This window comes from Petromyzon marinus, chromosome 76 (assembly GCF_048934315.1).
Source record: "Petromyzon marinus isolate PM22_M1 ecotype Great Lakes invasive population chromosome 76, UKy_Petmar_22M1.pri1.0, whole genome shotgun sequence".
Lineage (NCBI taxonomy): Eukaryota > Metazoa > Chordata > Hyperoartia > Petromyzontiformes > Petromyzontidae > Petromyzon > Petromyzon marinus.
In genome coordinates, this window is record NC_133742.1 from 4,363,765 (window position 1) to 4,386,591 (window position 22,827).

The 22,827-nt window shown below is 58.3% G+C and overlaps 1 protein-coding gene across 3 annotated transcripts in view; it reads right to left on the reverse strand.

The window, feature by feature from the left end:
* The window catches only part of LOC142907285 (phosphatidylinositol-3,5-bisphosphate 3-phosphatase MTMR2-like), a 43,015-nt gene that overhangs the window by 7,472 nt on the left and 12,716 nt on the right, over positions 1 to 22,827 (reverse strand). For 2 of the 3 annotated variants that reach the window (XM_076056599.1, XM_076056598.1), the window contains exons 6-9: positions 19,730 to 19,840; positions 12,383 to 12,484; positions 4,386 to 4,469; positions 714 to 863 (exon numbers count right to left, since the gene is read on the reverse strand). In XM_076056599.1, coding sequence (XP_075912714.1) covers positions 714 to 863; positions 4,386 to 4,469; positions 12,383 to 12,484; positions 19,730 to 19,840 — 447 coding nt within the window. Of the gene's footprint in view, positions 1 to 713; positions 864 to 4,385; positions 4,470 to 8,186; positions 8,397 to 12,382; positions 12,485 to 19,729; positions 19,841 to 22,827 lie in introns of those variants that run through there. The other variant, XM_076056600.1, reaches the window with a different exon arrangement.

Below are 22,827 nucleotides of genomic sequence, written 5' to 3' on the forward strand. Positions count from 1 at the left end.
TAAGCCAACCGGGCATAGAGACTCAGGTCTAAGCCAACCAGGCCTAAGGTCTCAGGTCTAAGGGAACCAGGCCTAAGCTCTCAGGCCTAAGCCAACCAGGCCTTGGGACCCAGGCCTAAAGAACCCAGGCCTAAGGCAACCGGGCCAAGGACCCAGGCCTAAGCCAACCGGGCCTTGGGACCCAGGCCTAAGCCAACCGGGCCTTGGGACCCAGGCCTAAGCCAACCGGGCATAGAGACTCAGGTCTAAGCCAACCGGGCCTTGGGACCCAGGCCTAAGGGACCCAGGCCTAAGGGACCCAGGCCTAAGCCATCCGGGGCCTAGGGAACCAGGCCTAAGCCAACCAGGCCAAAGGGCTCAGGTCTAAGGAAACTGGGCATAGAGACTCAGGTCTAAGCCAACCAGGCCTTGGGACCCAGGCCTAAGCCAACCGGGCCAAGGACCCAGGCCTAAGCCAACCGGGCATAGAGACTCAGGTCTAAGCCAACCGGGCCTTGGGTCCCAGGCCTAAGGGACCCAGGCCTAAGCTCTCAGGCCTAAGCCATCCGGGGCCTGGGGACCCAAGCCGAAGGCCTAGGGATCTGGGCCTGAGGGACGCAACAAGAGACAGACAGCGAGCGTTGAACGCTGACAGGGAGAACGAGCGGAGGGGGTGGTGGTGGTGGTGGTGGTGTACGGGGGTGGTGGTGGTGGTGGGTGGGTAGGGGGCGTACCGGGATGCGTCCGCGTGCCCGGAAGGCGGCCACCCGCCTCAGGTCGTCATCGCGGGCGGCTGAGGGGACGACGAGGAGCGGCGGGTACGAGTCGCAGAACTCGTACGACTCGTTGACGCGCGAGATGCGCCAGCTCTCATTGGGCAGTCCCTACGCGGCGCGCGTGCAGTGACGCCGGCTCTCATTGGGCGGTGGACCACGCGGCGCGCGTGCAGTGACGCCGGCTCTCATTGGGCGGTCGACCACGCGGCGCGCGCAGTGACGTCGGCTCTCATTGGGTAGTGGGTGAGCAGGTGGATGGGTGGGTGAGTGGGTGGGTGAGTGGGTTGGTGAGTGGGTGGGTGGGTTGGTGAGTGAGTGGGTGAGTGAGTGGGTGGGTGAGTGAGTGGGTGGATGGGTGGGTGAGTGAGAGGGTGAGTGGGTTGGTGAGTGGGTGAGTAGGTGAGTAGGTAGGTGAGTTGGTAGGTGAGTGGAAAGTTGAGTGGGTAAGTGAGTGCATGGGTGGATGAGTGAGTGGGTTGGTGAGTGGGTTGGTGAGTGGGTTGGTGGGTGGGTGAGTGAGTGGGTGAGTGAATGGGTGGGTGAGTGGTTGAGAGAGGGTGAGCGAGTGGGTGAGTGAGTAGGTGGGCGAGCGGGTGGGTGAGTGGGTGTGTGAGTGAGTGCGTGGGTGAGTGGGTGAGTGAGTGGGTGAGCGGGTGGGTGAGTGAGTGAGTGGGGGGGTGAGTGGGTGGGTGAGTGTGTGAGTGGGTGGGTGAGTGGGTGGGTGAGTGGGTGGGTGAGTGTGTGAGTGGGTGTGTGAGTGGGTGAGTGGGTGGGTGAGTGGGTGAGTGAGTGAGTGGGTGAGTGGGTGAGTGAGTGGGTGGGTGAGTGTGTGAGTGGGTGTGTGAGTGGGTGAGTGGGTGGGTGAGTGGGTGTGTGAGTGGGTGTGTGAGTGGGTGAGTGGGTGGGTGAGTGGGTGAGCGGGTGGGTGAGTGAGTGGGTGAGTGGTTGAGAGAGGGTGAGCGAGTGGGTGAGTGCGTGAGCGGGTGGGTGAGTAGGTGCGTGAGTGGGTGGGTGGGTGAGTGGGTGAGTGTGTGAGTGGGTGTGTGAGTGGGTGAGTGGGTGAGCGAGTGGGTGGGTGAGTGAGCGGGTAAGTGAGCGGGTGGGTGTGTGAGTGGGTGGGTGAGTGGGTGTGTGAGTGGGTGGGTGAGTGAGTGGGTGGGTGAGTGGGTGAGCGAGTGGGTGGGTGAGTGGGTGAGCGAGTGGGTGGGTGAGTGAGTGGGTGAGTGAGTGAGTGCGTGGGTGGGTGAGTGGGTGGGTGGGTTGGTGAGTGGGTGGGTGAGTGGGTGAGTGGGTGAGCGAGTGAGTGTGTGAGTGGGTGAGCGAGTGGGTGGGTGAGTGGGTTGGTGAGTGGGTGGGTGAGTGGGTGTGTGAGTGGGTGTGTGAGTAGATGAGTGAGTGGGTGGGTGAGTTGGTGGATGAGTGGATGAGTGGGTGAGTGGGTGAGCGAGTGGGTTGGTGAGCGAGTGGGTGAGTGTGTGAGTGGGTGTGTGAGTGGGTGTGTGAGTAGTTGGGTGAGTGGGTGGCTGAGTAGGTGGGTGAGTGGGTGGGTGAGTGGGTGAGTAGGTGGGTGAGTGGCTGGGTGAGTGGGTGAGTGGGTGAGCGAGTGGGTGAGTGTTTGAGTGGGTGTGTGAGTGGGTGGATGAGTAGGTGGGTGAGTAGGTGGGTGAGTAGGTGGGTGAGTAGGTGGGTGAGTAGGTGGGTGAGTGGGTGAGCGAGTGGGTGGCTGAGTGGGTGGCTGAGTGGGTGGCTGAGTAGGTGGGTGAGTAGGTGGGTGAGTAGGTGGGTGAGTGGGTGAGTAGGTGGGTGAGTAGGTGGGTGAGTGGCTGGGTGAGTGGGTGAGCGAGTGGGTGAGTGGGTGAGTGAGTGGGTGAGTGGGTGGGTGAGTAGGTGGGTGAGTAGGTGGGTGAGTAGGTGGGTGAGTGGGTGGGTGAGTGGGTGGGTGGGTGAGCGAGTGGGTGAGTGGGTGAGCGAGTGGGTGAGTAGGTGGGTGAGTAGGTGGGTGAGTGGGTGGGTGAGTGGGTGGGTGAGTGGCTGGGTGAGTGGGTGAGTGGGTGAGCGAGTGGGTGAGTGGGTGAGCGAGTGGGTGGGTGAGTGGGTGAGTGGGTGAGCGAGTGGATTGGTGAGCGAGTGGGTGAGTGTGTGAGTGGCTGGGTGAGTGGGTGAGTGGGTGTGTGAGTGGGTGGGTGAGTGGGTGGGTGAGTGGGTGAGCGGGTGGGTGAGTGAGTGGGTGAGTGGTTGAGAGAGGGTGAGCGAGTGGGTGAGTGCGTGAGCGGGTGGGTGAGTAGGTGCGTGAGTGGGTGGGTGGGTGAGTGGGTGAGTGTGTGAGTGGGTGTGTGAGTGGGTGAGTGGGTGAGCGAGTGGGTGGGTGAGTGAGCGGGTAAGTGAGCGGGTGGGTGTGTGAGTGGGTGGGTGAGTGGGTGTGTGAGTGGGTGGGTGAGTGAGTGGGTGGGTGAGTGGGTGAGCGAGTGGGTGGGTGAGTGGGTGAGCGAGTGGGTGGGTGAGTGAGTGGGTGAGTGAGTGAGTGCGTGGGTGGGTGAGTGGGTGGGTGGGTTGGTGAGTGGGTGGGTGAGTGGGTGAGTGGGTGAGTGAGTGAGTGTGTGAGTGGGTGAGCGAGTGGGTGGGTGAGTGGGTTGGTGAGTGGGTGGGTGAGTGGGTGTGTGAGTGGGTGTGTGAGTAGATGAGTGAGTGGGTGGGTGAGTTGGTGGATGAGTGGATGAGTGGGTGAGTGGGTGAGCGAGTGGGTTGGTGAGCGAGTGGGTGAGTGTGTGAGTGGGTGTGTGAGTGGGTGTGTGAGTAGTTGGGTGAGTGGGTGGCTGAGTAGGTGGGTGAGTGGGTGGGTGAGTGGGTGAGTAGGTGGGTGAGTGGCTGGGTGAGTGGGTGAGTGGGTGAGCGAGTGGGTGAGTGTTTGAGTGGGTGTGTGAGTGGGTGGATGAGTAGGTGGGTGAGTAGGTGGGTGAGTAGGTGGGTGAGTAGGTGGGTGAGTAGGTGGGTGAGTGGGTGAGCGAGTGGGTGGCTGAGTGGGTGGCTGAGTGGGTGGCTGAGTAGGTGGGTGAGTAGGTGGGTGAGTAGGTGGGTGAGTGGGTGGGTGAGTGGGTGAGTAGGTGGGTGAGTAGGTGGGTGAGTGGCTGGGTGAGTGGGTGAGCGAGTGGGTGAGTGGGTGAGTGAGTGGGTGAGTGGGTGGGTGAGTAGGTGGGTGAGTAGGTGGGTGAGTAGGTGGGTGAGTGGGTGGGTGAGTGGGTGGGTGAGTGGCTGGGTGAGTGGGTGAGTGGGTGAGCGAGTGGGTGAGTGGGTGAGCGAGTGGGTGAGTAGGTGGGTGAGTAGGTGGGTGAGTGGGTGGGTGAGTGGGTGGGTGAGTGGCTGGGTGAGTGGGTGAGCGAGTGGGTGAGTGGGTGAGCGAGTGGGTGGGTGAGTGGGTGAGTGGGTGAGCGAGTGGATTGGTGAGCGAGTGGGTGAGTGTGTGAGTGGCTGGGTGAGTGGGTGAGTGGGTGGGTGAGTGGGTGGGTGAGTGGCTGGGTGAGTGGCTGGGTGAGTGGGTGAGCGAGTGGGTGAGTGGGTGAGCGAGTGGGTGAGGGAGTGGGTGAGCGAGTGGGTGAGCGAGTGGGTGAGCGAGTGGGTGAGTGGGTGAGTTACCAGGCGGCGGTACTCTGCGATGGGGTCGTAAACTCGCCATCCATTCTCGGGGTAAACCTCCTTGTGCTCAAAGGCAAACAGAGGCTGTGGTGAGAGACACACGGAGAGACACGGGGTGAGACACAGAGACACACGGAGAGACACACGGAGAGACACGGGGTGAGACACGGGGTGAGACACGGGGTGAGACACGGAGTGAGACACAGGGAGATGCGGGGTGAGACACGAGGAGACACACACGGTGAGACGCGGGGTGAGACGCGGGGTGAGACACGGGGAGAGACACAGGGTGAGAGACACAGGGTGAGACACAGGGTGAGACACGGTGAGACACAGGGTGAGACACACGGGGTGAGACACACGGGGTGAGACACGGGGTGAGACACGGGGTGAGACGCGGGGTGAGACACAGAGTGAGACACGGGGAGACACACATGGTGAGAGACACAGGGTGATAGACACAGGGTGATAGACAGGGTGAGAGACACAGGGTGATAGACACAGGGTGATAGACACAGGGTGAGATACAGGGTGAGAGACACAGGGTGAGAGACACAGGGTGAGAGACACAGGGTGAGACACAGGGTGAGAGACACAGGGTGAGAGACACAGGGTGACACACAGGGTGACACACAGGGTGATAGACAGGGTGATAGACACGGGGTGAGAGACACAGGGTGAGACACAGGGTGAGACACAGGGTGAGACACACGGGGTGAGACACAGGGTGAGACACAGGGTGAGAGACACAGGGTGATAGACACAGGGTGAGAGACACAGGGTGATAGACAGGGTGAGACACAGGGTGACACACAGGGTGAGAGACACAGGGTGATAGACACAGGGTGATAGACACAGGGTGAGAGACACAGGGTGAGAGACACAGGGTGAGAGACACAGGGTGAGAGACACAGGGTGATAGACACAGGGTGATAGACACAGGGTGAGACACAGGGTGAGAGACACAGGGTGAGAGACACAGGGTGAGAGACACAGGGTGACACACAGGGTGACACACAGGGTGATAGACACGGGGTGAGAGACACAGGGTGAGAGACACAGGGTGAGACACAGGGTGAGACACAGGGTGAGACACAGGGTGAGACACACGGGGTGAGACACAGGGTGAGACACAGAGTGAGAGACACAGGGTGATAGACACAGGGTGAGAGACACAGGGTGATAGACACAGGGTGATAGACACAGGGTGACACACAGGGTGATAGACAGGGTGACACACACAGGGTGATAGACACAGGGTGACACAAAGGGTGATAGACACAGGGTGAGAGACACACAGGGTGATAGACATGGTGTTACCAGGCCGTTGGACAGAGGGAATGCGTAGCGTGTGAGAGACACAGGGTGATAGACACAGGGTGATAGACACACAGGGTGAGAGACACAGGGTGACACACACAGGGTAATAGACACAGGGTGATAGACACAGGGTGATAGACATGGTGTTACCAGGCCGTTGGACAGTGGGAATGCGTAGCGTGTGAGCGACACAGGGTGATAGACAGGGTGATAGACACAGGGTGATAGACACAGGGTGTAGTGGTGTTACCAGGCCGTTGGACAGAGGGAATGCGTAGCGTGTGAGAGACACAGGGTGATAGACAGGGAGACACACGAGGTGTAGTGATGCTACAAGGCTGTTGGACAGAGGGAATGCGTAGCGTGTGAGAGAGACAGGGTGATAGACACACAGGGTGATAGACACAGGGTGATAGACACAGGGTGATAGACACAGGGTGATAGACACACATGGTGTTACCAGGCTGTTGGACAGAGGGAATGCGTAGCGTGTGAGCGACACAGGGTGATAGACAGGGGTGACACACACAGGGTGAGACACAGGGTGATAGACACAGGGTGACACACAGGGGGACACACAGGGTGATAGACATAGGGTGTTACCAGGCCGTTGGACAGAGGGAATGCGTAGCGTGTGAGAGAGACACAGGGTGAGAGACACAGGGTGAGACACAGGGTGACACACAGGGTGATAGACACAGGGTGATGATGTTACCAGGCCGTTGGACAGAGGGAATGCGTAGCGTGTGAGAGACACAGGGTGATAGACACAGGGTGAGAGACACAGGGTGATAGACACAGGGTGATAGACACAGGGTGAGAGACACAGGGTGATAGACACACAGGGTGTTACCAGGCCGTTGGACAGAGGGAATGCGTAGCGTGTGAGCGACACAGGGTGATAGACACAGGGTGATAGACACACAGGGTGATGGTGTTACCAGGCTGTTGGACAGAGGGAATGCGTAGCGTGTGAGACACAGGGTGACACACAGGGTGACACACAGGGTGACACACAGGGTGTTACCAGGCTGTTGGACAGAGGGAATGCGTAGCGTGTGAGACACAGGGTGACACACACAGGGTGACACACACAGGGTGAGAGACACAGGGTGACACACAGGGTGACACACAGGGTGACACACAGGGTGTTACCAGGCTGTTGGACAGAGGGAATGCGTAGCGTGTGAGATAGACACACAGGGTGTAGTGGTGTTACCAGGCCGTTGGACAGAGGGAATGCGTAGCGTGTGAGACACAGGGTGAGAGACACAGGGTGATAGACACAGGGTGATAGACAGGGTGACACACACAAGGTGACACACAGGGTTATAGACACAGAGTGATAGACACAGGGTGATGGTGTTACCAGGCCGTTGGACAGAGGGAACGCGTAGCGTGTGAGACACAGGGTGAGAGACACAGGGTGATAGACACAGGGTGATAGACAGGGTGACACACACAGGGTGAGACACAGGGTGAGAGACACAGGGTGATGATGTTACCAGGCCGTTGGACAGAGGGAACGCGTAGCGTGTGAGAGAGACAGGGTGATAGACACAGGGTGATAGACACAGGGTGATAGACATGATGTTACCAGGCTGTTGGACAGAGGGAATGCGTAGCGTGTGAGAGAGACACAGGGTGATAGACACAGGGTGATACACGAGGTGTGATGATGTTACCAGGCTGTTGGACAGAGGGAACGCGTAGCGTGTGAGACACAGGGTGACACACACAGGGTGACACACACAGGGTGACACACAGGGTGATAGACACAGGGTGAGAGACACAGGGTGATAGACACAGGGTGATAGACACAGGGTGATGATGTTACCAGGCTGTTGGACAGAGGGAATGCGTAGCGTGTGAGAGACACAGGGTGAGAGACACAGGGTGATAGACACAGGGTGAGAGACACAGGGTGATAGACACACAGGGTGATAGACACACAGGGTGTTACCAGGCCGTTGGACAGAGGGAATGCGTAGCGTGTGTGAGACACAGGGTGACACACACAGGGTGACACACACAGGGTGATAGACACAGGGTGATAGACACAGGGTGATAGACACAGGGTGATAGACATGATGTTACCAGGCTGTTGGACAGAGGGAACGCGTAGCGTGTGAGAGACACAGGGTGACACAGACAAGGTGTGATGATGTTACCAGGCTGTTGGACAGAGGGAACGCGTAGCGTGTGAGACACAGGGTGATAGACACACATGGTGTTACCAGGCTGTTGGACAGAGGGAATGCGTAGCGTGTGAGAGACAGGGTGATAGACACAGGGTGATAGACACAGGGTGAGAGACACAGGGTGACAGACAGGGTGATAGACACACAGGGTGAGAGACACAGGGTGATAGACACAGGGTGATAGACAGGGTGATAGACAAGGTGTGATGATGTTACCAGGCTGTTGGACAGAGGGAACGCGTAGCGTGTGAGATAGACACACAGGGTGTGATGGTGTTACCAGGCTGTTGGACAGAGGGAACGCGTAGCGTGTGAGCGACACAGGGTGAGAGACACAGGGTGACACACACAGGGTGATAGACACACAGGGTGAGAGACACATGATGTTACCAGGCCGTTGGACAGAGGGAACGCGTAGCGTGTGTGAGACACACAGGGTAATAGACACAGGGTGTTACCAGGCTGTTGGACAGAGGGAATGCGTAGCGTGTGATAGACACACAGGGTAATAGACACAGGGTGTTACCAGGCTGTTGGACAGAGGGAACGCGTAGCGTGTGATAGACACACAGGGTGAGAGACACAGGGTGATAGACACAGGGTGATAGACACAGGGTGACACACACAGGGTGAGACACAGGGTGATAGACACACAGGGTGTTACCAGGCCGTTGGACAGAGGGAATGCGTAGCGTGTGAGCGACACAGGGTGATAGACACAGGGTGATAGACACACAGGGTGATGGTGTTACCAGGCTGTTGGACAGAGGGAATGCGTAGCGTGTGAGACACAGGGTGACACACAGGGTGACACACACAGGGTGAGAGACACAGGGTGACACACAGGGTGACACACAGGGTGACACACAGGGTGTTACCAGGCTGTTGGACAGAGGGAATGCGTAGCGTGTGAGACACAGGGTGACACACACAGGGTGACACACACAGGGTGAGAGACACAGGGTGACACACAGGGTGACACACAGGGTGACACACAGGGTGTTACCAGGCTGTTGGACAGAGGGAATGCGTAGCGTGTGAGATAGACACACAGGGTGTAGTGGTGTTACCAGGCCGTTGGACAGAGGGAATGCGTAGCGTGTGAGACACAGGGTGAGAGACACAGGGTGATAGACACAGGGTGATAGACAGGGTGACACACACAAGGTGACACACAGGGTGATAGACACAGAGTGATAGACACAGGGTGATGGTGTTACCAGGCCGTTGGACAGAGGGAACGCGTAGCGTGTGAGACACAGGGTGAGAGACACAGGGTGATAGACACAGGGTGATAGACAGGGTGACACACACAGGGTGAGACACAGGGTGAGAGACACAGGGTGACACACACGAGGTGTGATGATGTTACCAGGCCGTTGGACAGAGGGAATGCGTAGCGTGTGAGAGACACAGGGTGAGAGACACAGGGTGAGAGACACAGGGTGATAGACAGGGTGATAGACACAGGGTGATAGACACAGGGTGATAGACAGGGTGATAGACACAGGGTGATAGACACAGGGTGATACACAGGGTGACACACAGGGTGATAGACACAGGGTGACACACAGGGTGATGGTGTTACCAGGCTGTTGGACAGAGGGAATGCGTAGCGTGTGAGACACAGGGTGACACACACAGGGTGAGACACAGGGTGACACACAGGGTAATAGACACAGGGTGATGATGTTACCAGGCCGTTGGACAGAGGGAACGCGTAGCGTGTGAGAGAGACAGGGTGATAGACACAGGGTGATAGACACAGGGTGATAGACATGATGTTACCAGGCTGTTGGACAGAGGGAATGCGTAGCGTGTGAGAGAGACACAGGGTGATAGACACAGGGTGATACACGAGGTGTGATGATGTTACCAGGCTGTTGGACAGAGGGAACGCGTAGCGTGTGAGACACAGGGTGACACACACAGGGTGACACACACAGGGTGACACACAGGGTGATAGACACAGGGTGAGAGACACAGGGTGATAGACACAGGGTGATAGACACAGGGTGATGATGTTACCAGGCTGTTGGACAGAGGGAATGCGTAGCGTGTGAGAGACACAGGGTGAGAGACACAGGGTGATAGACACAGGGTGAGAGACACAGGGTGATAGACACACAGGGTGATAGACACACAGGGTGTTACCAGGCCGTTGGACAGAGGGAATGCGTAGCGTGTGTGAGACACAGGGTGACACACACAGGGTGACACACACAGGGTGATAGACACAGGGTGATAGACACAGGGTGATAGACACAGGGTGATAGACATGATGTTACCAGGCTGTTGGACAGAGGGAACGCGTAGCGTGTGAGAGACACAGGGTGACACAGACAAGGTGTGATGATGTTACCAGGCTGTTGGACAGAGGGAACGCGTAGCGTGTGAGACACAGGGTGATAGACACACATGGTGTTACCAGGCTGTTGGACAGAGGGAATGCGTAGCGTGTGAGAGACAGGGTGATAGACACACAGGGTGATAGACACAGGGTGAGAGACACAGGGTGACAGACAGGGTGATAGACACACAGGGTGAGAGACACAGGGTGATAGACACAGGGTGATAGACAGGGTGATAGACAAGGTGTGATGATGTTACCAGGCTGTTGGACAGAGGGAACGCGTAGCGTGTGAGATAGACACACAGGGTGTGATGGTGTTACCAGGCTGTTGGACAGAGGGAACGCGTAGCGTGTGAGCGACACAGGGTGAGAGACACAGGGTGACACACACAGGGTGATAGACACACAGGGTGAGAGACACATGATGTTACCAGGCCGTTGGACAGAGGGAACGCGTAGCGTGTGTGAGACACACAGGGTAATAGACACAGGGTGTTACCAGGCTGTTGGACAGAGGGAATGCGTAGCGTGTGATAGACACACAGGGTAATAGACACAGGGTGTTACCAGGCTGTTGGACAGAGGGAACGCGTAGCGTGTGATAGACACACAGGGTGAGAGACACAGGGTGATAGACACAGGGTGATAGACACAGGGTGACACACACAGGGTGAGACACAGGGTGATAGACACAGGGTAATAGACACAGGGTGACACACACAGGGTGAGACACAGGGTGATAGACACAGGGTGATAGACACAGGGTGATAGACACAGGGTGATGATGTTACCAGGCTGTTGGACAGAGGGAACGCGTAGCGTGTGATAGACACAGGGTGACAGACACAGGGTGATAGACACAGGGTGATGGTGTTACCAGGCTGTTGGACAGAGGGAATGCGTAGCGTGTGAGACACACAGGGTGAGAGACACAGGGTGAGAGACAAAGGGTGATAGACAGGGTGATAGACACACAGGGTGACACACACAGGGTGACACACAGGGTGACACACACAGGGTGACACACAGGGTGATAGACACAGGGTGATAGACACACAGGGTGATAGACACACAGGGTGTTACCAGGCCGTTGGACAGAGGGAATGCGTAGCGTGTGAGAGACACAGGGTGATGATGTTACCAGGCTGTTGGACAGAGGGAATGCGTAGCGTGTGTGAGACACAGGGTGATAGACACACAGGGTGATAGACACAGGGTGACACACACAGGGTGATGATGTTACCAGGCTGTTGGACAGAGGGAACGCGTAGCGTGTGAGAGACAGGGTGATAGACACTGGGTGACACACACAGGGTGACACACACAGGGTGACACACACAGGGTGAGACACAGGGTGACAGACAAGGTGTGATGATGTTACCAGGCTGTTGGACAGAGGGAATGCGTAGCGTGTGAGACACAGGGTGACACACACAGGGTGATAGACACACACAGGGTGATAGACACACACAGGGTGATAGACACACACAGGGTGATAGACACACAGGGTGATAGACACACAGGGTGTTACCAGGCCGTTGGACAGAGGGAACGCGTAGCGTGTGTGAGACACAGGGTGATAGACATACAGGGTGATAGACACACAGGGTGATAGACACACAGGGTGATAGACACACAGGGTGATAGACACACACATAGTGTTACCAGGCTGTTGGACAGAGGGAACGCGTAGCGTGTGAGAGACACAGGGTGATAGACACAGGGTGACACACACAGGGTGATAGACACACAGGGTGTTACCAGGCTGTTGGACAGAGGGAACGCGTAGCGTGTGATAGACACAGGGTGATGGTGTTACCAGGCTGTTGGACAGAGGGAACGCGTAGCGTGTGTGACACACAGGGTGACACACAGGGTGATAGACACAGGGTGATAGACACACAGGGTGATAGACACACAGGGTGATAGACACACACATGGTGTTACCAGGCTGTTGGACAGAGGGAACGCGTAGCGTGTGAGACACAGGGTGATGGTGTTACCAGGCTGTTGGACAGAGGGAATGCGTAGCGTGTGATAGACACAGGGTGACACACACAGGGTGACACACACAGGGTGATAGACACAGGGTGATAGACACAGGGTGATAGACATGGTGTTACCAGGCTGTTGGACAGAGGGAACGCGTAGCGTGTGAGCGCTGTGTGCAGGGAGCACTCGGCCTGAGCGTCAACTTTGTGGGCAAACCGCAGTGTGCGGATATCCTGCAGACACACACAGAGAGACAGAGAGACAGACAGACAGACAGAGAGACAGAGAGAGAGACAGACAGAGAGACAGAGAGACAGACAGACAGGGAGACAGACAGAGAGACAGACAGGGAGACAGACAGAGAGACAGAGAGATAGAGAGAGAGAAAGAGAGAGACAGACAGAGAGACAGAGAGACAAAGAGACAAAGAGAGAGACAGAGAGAGACAGAGAAAGAGACAGAGAGAGAGACAGACAGAGAAACAGACAGAGAGACAGACAGAGAGAGAGACAGACAGATAGAGAGACAGACAGAGAGACAGACAGAGATAGACAGAGAGACAGACAGACAGAGAGACAGACAGAGAGACAGACAGACAGAGAGACAGACAGAGATAGACAGAGAGACAGACAGACAGACAGAGAGACAGACAGAGAGACAGACAGACAGAGAGACAGACAGAGAGATAGACAGAGAGACAGAGAGGCAGAGAGATAGACAGAGAGACAGACAGAGAGGCAGACAGAGAGACAGACAGACAGACAGAGAGACAGACAGCACTCACTCACTCACCACTCACTCACCACTCACTCACCCACTCACTCACCACTCAGTGACTCAACACCCACTCACCACCCACTAACCACCCACTCACTCACTGACTCACCACCCACTCACCTGTGTGTCTCCCCGTGTCTCACCCCGCGTCTCACCGTGTCTGTCTCCCCGTGTCTCACCGTGTGTCTCACTCCATGTCTCACCCCGTGTCTATCACCCCGTGTCTATCACCCCGTGTCTATCACCCCGTGTCTATCACCCCGTGTCTCACTCCTTTTTCACCCCGTGTCTCTCACCCCGTGTCTCACTCCGTGTCTCACCCCGTGTTCACCCCGTGTCTCACCCCGTGTCTCACACCGTGTCTCACACCGTGTCTCACACCGTGTCTCTCCGTGTGTCTCCGTGTGTCTCCGTGTGTCTCACCCCGTGTCTCACCCCGTGTCTCACCCCGTGTCTCACACCGTGTCTCACACCGTGTCTCACACCGTGTCTCTCCGTGTGTCTCCGTGTGTCTCACCCCGTGTCTCACCCCGTGTCTCACTCCATCTCACCCCGTGTCTCACCCCGTGTCTCACCCCGTGTCTCACTCCGTCTCACCCCGTGTCTCACCCCGTGTCTCACCCCGTGTCTCACCCCGTGTCTCACCCTGTGTCTCACCCTGTGTCTCACCCCGTGTCGCACTCTGTGTGTCTCACCCCGTGTCTCACCCCGTGTCTCTCCGTGTGTCTCTCCGTGTGTCTCACCCCGTGTCTCACCCCGTGTCTCTCTGTGTGTCTCACTCCGTGTCTCTCTGTGTGTCTCACTCCGTGTCTCACTCCGTCTCACCCCGTGTCTCACTCCGTGTCTCACCCCGTGTCTCTCTGTGTGTCTCACTCCGTGTCTCACTCCGTCTCACCCCGTGTCTCACTCCGTGTCTCACCCCGTATCTCTCCCTGTGTCTCTCCGTGTGTCTCTCCGTGTGTCTCACCCCGTGTCTCACCCCGTGTCTCTCTGTGTGCCTCACTCCGTGTCTCTCTGTGTGTCTCACCCCGTGTCTCACCCCGTGTCTCACCCCGTGTCTCACTCCGTCTCACCCCGTGTCTCACCCCGTGTCTCACCCCGTGTCTCACCCCGTGTCTCACCCCGTGTCTCACTCCGTCTCACCCCGTGTCTCACCCCGTGTCTCACCCCGTGTCTCACCCCGTGTCTCACCCTGTGTCTCACCCTGTGTCTCACCCCGTGTCTCACTCTGTGTCTCACCCCGTGTCTCACCCCGTGTCTCTCCGTGTGTCTCTCCGTGTGTCTCACCCCGTGTCTCACCCCGTGTCTCTCTGTGTGTCTCACTCCGTGTCTCTCTGTGTGTCTCACTCCGTGTCTCACTCCGTCTCACCCCGTGTCTCACTCCGTGTCTCACCCCGTGTCTCTCTGTGTGTCTCACTCCGTGTCTCACTCCGTCTCACCCCGTGTCTCACTCCGTGTCTCACCCCGTATCTCTCCCTGTGTCTCTCCGTGTGTCTCTCCGTGTGTCTCACCCCGTGTCTCACCCCGTGTCTCTCTGTGTGTCTCACTCCGTGTCTCTCTTTGTGTCTCACTCCGTGTCTCACTCCGTCTCACCCCGTGTCTCACTCCGTGTCTCACCCCGTGTCTCTCTGTGTGTCTCACTCCGTGTCTCACTCCGTCTCACCCCGTGTCTCACTCCGTGTCTCACCCCGTGTCTCTCCCTGTGTCTCTCCGTGTGTCTCTCCGTGTGTCTCACCCCGTGTCTCACTTCGTGTGTCTCTGTGTCTCACTCCGTGTCTCACTCCGTCTCACCCCGTGTCTCACCCCGTGTCTCTCTGTGCGTCTCACCCCGTGTCTCACCCCGTGTCTCACCCCGTGTCTCACCCCGTGTCTCACTCCGTGTCTCACTCCGTGTCTCACCCCGTGTCTCACCCTGTGTCTCACTCCGTGTCTCACCCCGTGTCTCACCCTGTGTCTCACCCTGTGTCTCTCGGTGTGTCTCACCCCGTGTCTCACTCCGTGTCTCACTCCGTGTCTCACCCTGTGTCTCACTCCGTGTCTCACCCCGTGTCTCACCCCGTGTCTCACCCCGTGTCTCACCCCGTCTCTCACTCCGTGTCTCACTCCGTCTCACCCCGTGTCTCACTCCGTCTCACCCCGTGTCTCACTCCGTATCTCTCACCCTGTGTCTATACGTGTCTCACCCTGTGTCTCACCCCGTGTCTCTCACCCCGTGTCTCACTCCGTGTCTCACCCCGTGGCTCACCCCGTGTCTCACTCCATGTCTCTCCGTGTGTCTCACTCCGTGTCTCACTCCGTCTCACCCCGTGTCTCACTCCATCTCACCCCGTGTCTCACCCCGTGTCTCACCCAGTGTCTCACCCCGTGTCTCACCCCGTGTCTCACCCCGTGTCTCACCCTGTGTCTCACCCTGTGTCTCACTCCGTGTCTCACCCTGTGTCTCGCCCTGTGTCTCACCCCGTGTCTCACTCCGTGTCTCTCCGTGTGTCTCACCCCGTGTCTCACTCCGTGTGTCTCTGTGTCTCACTCCGTGTCTCACTCCGTCTCACCCCGTGTCTCACCCTGTGTCTCTCTGTGTGTCTCACCCCGTGTCTCACCCCGTGTCTCACTCCGTGTCTCACTCCGTGTCTCACCCCGTGTCTCTCCGTGTGTCTCACCCCGTGTCTCACCCCGTGTCTCACCCCGTGTCTCACTCCGTGTCTCACTCCGTGTCTCACCCCGTGTCTCACCCTGTGTCTCACTCCGTGTCTCACCCCGTGTCTCACCCTGTGTCTCACCCTGTGTCTCTCGGTGTGTCTCACCCCGTGTCTCACTCCGTGTCTCACTCCGTGTCTCACCCTGTGTCTCACTCCGTGTCTCACCCCGTGTCTCACCCCGTGTCTCACCCCGTGTCTCACCCCATCTCTCACTCCGTGTCTCACTCCGTCTCACCCCGTGTCTCACTCCGTCTCACCCCGTGTCTCACTCCGTATCTCTCACCCTGTGTCTATACGTGTCTCACCCTGTGTCTCACCCCGTGTCTCTCACCCCGTGTCTCACTCCGTGTCTCACCCCGTGGCTCACCCCGTGTCTCACTCCATGTCTCTCCGTGTGTCTCACTCCGTGTCTCACTCCGTCTCACCCCGTGTCTCACTCCGTCTCACCCCGTGTCTCACTCCATCTCACCCCGTGTCTCACCCCGTGTCTCACCCAGTGTCTCACCCCGTGTCTCACCCCGTGTCTCACCCCGTGTCTCACCCCGTGTCTCACCCTGTGTCTCACCCTGTGTCTCACTCCGTGTCTCACCCTGTGTCTCGCCCTGTGTCTCACCCCGTGTCTCACTCCGTGTCTCTCCGTGTGTCTCACCCCGTGTCTCACTCCGTGTGTCTCTGTGTCTCACTCCGTGTCTCACTCCGTCTCACCCCGTGTCTCACCCTGTGTCTCTCTGTGTGTCTCACCCCGTGTCTCACCCCGTGTCTCACTCCGTGTCTCACTCCGTGTCTCACCCCGTGTCTCACCCCGTGTCTCTCCGTGTGTCTCACCCCGTGTCTCTCCGTGTGTCTCACCCCGTGTCTCACTCCGTGTGTCTCTGTGTCTCACTCCGTCTCACCCCGTGTCTCACCCTGTGTCTCACCCTGTCTCTCACCCCGTGTCTCACCCCGTGTCTCACCCCGTGTCTCTCCGTGTGTCTCACCCCGTGTCTCACTCCGTGTGTCTCTGTGTCTCACTCCGTGTCTCACTCCGTCTCACCCCGTGTCTCACCCCGTGTCTCACCCTGTGTCTCACCCCGTGTCTCTCACCCCGTGTCTCACCCCGTGTCTCTCTGTGTGTCTCATCACCTCCTTTGCCAGTACCAAATTGAAATAATAATAATAACAGGGCTTTTCCCCTTTGTCCTGGCAAGAAAACTCAAACCTTTTTTTCAACAAGGATCCATCTTTCTGCATTAACCACAATACCTGCAGTCAAAATGCAAACGAAAAAAAACATACAGTGATAATGATGATGATGATGCATTGTCCTTGAAGCCGACTGGTCCACACCAGGTAATGGCTTTCCTATGGTACTGGCAAAGGAGGCAAAGGAGGTCCTAATGATGATGATGTAGATGCTCACTCCGAGCCCCTCATTACTTTGCTAGCGGCATTGTCTTTGAGCTGTGTTAACGCCTTTTGGGGTCATCTGGTGGAGCACCAATTGGGTCGAGGCTCAAAAAGAAAGCCGTCCCCTTGGCGTGGACCAATCAGCGTCAAGGGCAATGCCACATATATATTATTATTATCATAGTGTGTGTGTTTTTAGTTTGCATTTTGACTGCAGGTATTGTGGTTAATGCAGGCAACATGAATCCTAGCAAGAAGGTTTCAGTTTTGTTGCAAGAAAAAGGGGAAAACCATATTATTATTAATGGGTGGAGAGTTTACAACCCCATCGCAGAGTACCGCCGCCTGCTAAATCACCCACTCACCCACACGCTCACCCACACGCTCACCCACACGCTCACCACCCACTCGCTCCCCCACCGACTCACTCACTCACTGACTCACCACTCACTCACCACCCACTCACTCGCTCACCCACTCGCTCACTCGCTCACCCACTCGCTCACCCACACGCTCACCCACACGCTCACCACCCACTCACCACCCACTCGCTCCCCCACCGACTCACTCACTGACTCACCACTCACTCACCACCCACTCACTCGCTCACCCACTCGCTCACCACCCACTCGCTCGCCCACCCCTCGCTTACCACCACTCGCTCCCCCACCGACTCACTCACTCACTGACTCACCACCCACTCGCTCACTCACCCACTCGCTCACCCACTCGCTCCCCCACCGACTCACTCACTCACTGACTCACCACTCACTCACTCGCTCACCCACTCGCTCACCACCCACTCACTCACTCACTGACTCACCACCCACTCACTCGCTCACCACCGACTCACTCACTGACTCACCACCCACCACTCGCTCACCCACCACTCGCTCACCACCCACTCGCTCACCACCCACTCGCTCACCACCCACTCGCTCACCACCCACTCGCTCACCACCGACTCACTCACTGACTCACCACCCACCACTCGCTCACCACCCACTCCCTCACCACCGACTCACTCACTGACTCACCACCCACCACTCGCTCACCCACCACTCGCTCATCCACCCCACCACTCGCTCACCCACCACTCGCTCATCCACCCCACCACTCGCTCACCACCCACTCGCTCACCACCCACTCGCTCACCACGCACTCGCTCACCCACCACTCGCTCACCACCCACTCGCTCACCACCCACTCGCTCACCACCCACTCGCTCACCCACCACTCGCTCACCACCCACTCCCTCAACCACCACTCGCTCCCCCACCACTCGCTCACCCACCACTCGCTCACCACCCACTCGCTCACCACCCACTCGCTCCCCCACCACTCGCTCACCCACCACTCGCTCCCCCACCACTCGCTCACCCACCACTCGCTCCCCCACTGACTCACCACCCACTCAGTCGCTCACCACCCACTCACTCACCACCCACTCGCTCACCACTCCACTCGCTCACCCACCACTCGCTCACCCACCACTCACCACCCACCACTCGCTCCCCCACCACTCGCTCCCCCACTGACTCACCACCCACTCACTCGCTCACCACCCACTCACTCGCTCACCACCCACTCGCTCCCCTACCGATTCACTCACTCACTGACTCACCACCCACCACTCGCTCACCACCTACCACTCGCTCACCACCCACTCACTCGCTCACCACCCACTCGCTCACCACCCACTCGCTCACCACCCACTCGCTCACCCACCACTCGCTCACCCACCACTCGCTCCCCCACCGACTCACTCACTCACTGACTCACCACCCACCACTCGCTCACCACCCACTCGCTCACCCACCACTCGCTCACCCACCACTCGCTCACCCACCACTCACCACCCACCACTCGCTCACCCACCACTCGCTCACCCACCACTCACCACCCACCACTCGCTCACCCACCACTCGCTCCCCCACCACTCGCTCACCACCCACTCGCTCACCCACCACTCGCTCACCCACCACTCGCTCCCCCACCACTCGCTCACCCACCACTCGCTCACCCACCACTCGCTCACCACCCACTCGCTCCCCCACTGACTCATCACCCACTCACTCGCTCACCCACTCGCTCACCCACCACTCACCCACCACTCGCTCACCACCCACTCGCTCACCACCCACTCGCTCACTGACTCACCACCCACCACTCGCTCACCACCCACTCGCTCACCACCCACCACTCGCTCACCACCCACTCGCTCACCACCCACCACTCGCTCACCCACCACTCGCTCACCACCCACTCGCTCACCACCCACCACTCGCTCACCACCCACTCGCTCACCACCCACCACTCGCTCACCACCCACTCGCTCACCACCCACTCACTCACCACCCACTCACTCGCTCACCACCCACTCGCTCCCCTACCGATTCACTCACTCACTGACTCACCACCCACCACTCGCTCACCACCCACTCACCCACCACTCACTCACCACCCACTCGCTCCCCACCCACTCGCTCACCCACTGACTCACTCACTCACTGACTCACCACCAACTCACTCGCTAACCCACCCACTCACCCACCACTCGCTCACCACCCACCACTCGCTCACCACCCACCACTCGCTCACCACCCACCACTCGCTCACCTTGCAGGTGAGTTCCAGGCGGTAAGCTGTCTCCGCACGGCTGGTGGTGTTGGTCACTTTGTCCACTCGGCTCACCACACCCAGGGGCACATCCAGCACCAGGGGCGGCTCCTGCACTCACCACCACCACCAGAGTCACTCACCAGCAGTGTCACTCACCACCAGCAGTGTCACTCACCACCAGCAGTGTCACTCACCACCAGCAGTGTCACTCACCACCAGTGTCACTCACCACCAGCAGTGTCACTCACCACCAGTGTCACTCACCACCAGCAGTGTCACTCACCACCAGCAGTGTCACTCACCACCACCAGCAGTGTCACTCACCACCAGCAGTGTCACTCACCACCAGCAGTGTCACTCACCACCAGTGTCACTCACCACCAGCAGTGTCACTCACCACCACCAGCAGTGTCACTCACCACCAGCAGTGTCACTCACCACCAGCAGTGTCACTCACCACCAGCAGTGTCACTCACCACCAGTGTCACTCACCACCAGCAGTGTCACTCACCAGCAGCAGCGTCACTCACCAGCAGTGTCACTCACCACCAGCAGTGTCACTCACCAGCAGTGTCACTCACCACCAGTGTCACTCACCACCAGCAGTGTCACTCACCACCAGCAGTGTCACTCACCAGCAGCAGTGTCACTCACCAGTGTCACTCACCACCAGTGTCACTCACCACCAGCAGTGTCACTCACCACCACCAGCAGTGTCACTCACCAGCAGTGTCACTCACCACCAGCAGTGTCACTCACCACCAGCAGTGTCACTCACCACCACCAGTGTCACTCACCACCACCAGTGTCACTCACCACCAGCAGTGTCACTCACCACCAGCAGTGTCACTCACCAGCAGCAGTGTCACTCACCACCAGCAGTGTCACTCACCACCAGCAGTGTCACTCACCACCAGCAGTGTCAATCACCACCAGCAGTGTCACTCACCACCAGTGTCACTCACCAGCAGTGTCACTCACCACCAGCAGTGTCACTCACCACCAGCAGTGTCACTCACCACCAGCAGTGTCACTCACCACCAGCAGTGTCACTCACCACCAGCAGCGTCACTCACCAGCAGTGTCACTCACCACCAGCAGTGTCACTCACCAGCAGTGTCACTCACCACCACCAGTGTCACTCACCACCAGCAGTGTCACTCACCACCAGCAGTGTCACTCACCACCAGTGTCACTCACCACCAGCAGTGTCACTCACCACCAGCAGTGTCACTCACCACCACCAGTGTCACTCACCACCAGCAGTGTCACTCACCACCAGTGTCACTCACCACCACCACCAGCAGTGTCACTCACCACCAGCAGTGTCACTCACCACCAGCAGTGTCACTCACCACCAGCAGTGTCACTCACCACCACCAGTGTCACTCACCACCAGCAGTGTCACTCACCAGCAGTGTCACTCACCACCAGCAGTGTCACTCACCACCACCAGCAGTGTCACTCACCACCAGCAGTGTCACTCACCACCAGTGTCACTCACCACCAGCAGTGTCACTCACCACCACCACCGTCACTCACCACCAGCAGTGTCACTCACCACCAGCAGTGTCACTCACCACCAGCAGTGTCACTCACCACCAGCAGTGTCACTCACCACCAGCAGTGTCACTCACCACCAGTGTCACTCACCACCAGCAGTGTCACTCACCACCAGTGTCACTCACCACCACCAGCAGTGTCACTCACCACCAGCAGTGTCACTCACCACCAGTGTCACTCACCACCAGCAGTGTCACTCACCACCAGCAGTGTCACTCACCACCAGCAGTGTCACTCACCACCAGCAGCGTCACTCACCACCAGCAGTGTCACTCACCACCAGTGTCACTCACCACCAGCAGTGTCACTCACCACCAGCAGTGTCACTCACCAGCAGTGTCACTCACCACCACCACCAGCGTCACTCACCACCAGCAGTGTCACTCACCACCAGCAGTGTCACTCACCACCACCAGCAGTGTCACTCACCACCAGTGTCACTCACCACCAGCAGTGTCACTCACCACCAGCAGTGTCACTCACCACCAGCAGAGTCACTCACCACCAGCAGTGTCACTCACCACCAGCAGTGTCACTCACCAGCAGTGTCACTCACCACCAGCAGCGTCACTCACCACCAGCAGTGTCACTCACCAGCAGTGTCACTCACCACCAGCAGTGTCACTCACCACCAGCAGCGTCACTCACCAACAGCAGTGTCACTCACCACCAACAGTGTCACTCACCACCAGCAGTGTCACTCACCACCAGCAGTGTCACTCACCACCAGCAGTGTCACTCACCACCAGCAGTGTCACTCACCACCAGCAGTGTCACTCACCACCAACAGTGTCACTCACCACCACCAGCAGTGTCACTCACCACCAGCAGTGTCACTCACCACCAACAGTGTCACTCACCACCAGCAGTGTCACTCACCACCACCAGTGTCACTCACCACCACCAGTGTCACTCACCACCAGCAGTGTCACTCACCACCACCAGTGTCACTCACCACCAGCAGCGTCACTCACCACCAGCAGCGTCACTCACCACCAGCAGTGTCACTCACCACCACCACCAGTGTCACTCACCACCAGCAGTGTCACTCACCACCAGCAGTGTCACTCACCACCAGTGTCACTCACCACCAGCAGTGTCACTCACCACCAGCAGTGTCACTCACCACCAGCAGTGTCACTCACCACCAGCAGTGTCACTCACCACCACCAGTGTCACTCACCACCACCAGTGTCACTCACCACCACCACCAGTGTCACTCACCACCAGCAGTGTCACTCACCACCAGCAGTGTCACTCACCACCAGTGTCACTCACCACCAGCAGTGTCACTCACCACCACCACCAGTGTCACTCACCACCAGCAGCGTCACTCACCACCAGCAGCATCACTCACCACCAGCAGTGTCACTCACCACCAGTGTCACTCACCACCACCAGTGTCACTCACCACCACCAGTGTCACTCACCACCAGCAGCGTCACTCACCACCAGCAGCATCACTCACCACCAGCAGTGTCACTCACCACCAGTGTCACTCACCACCACCAGTGTCACTCACCAGCAGTGTC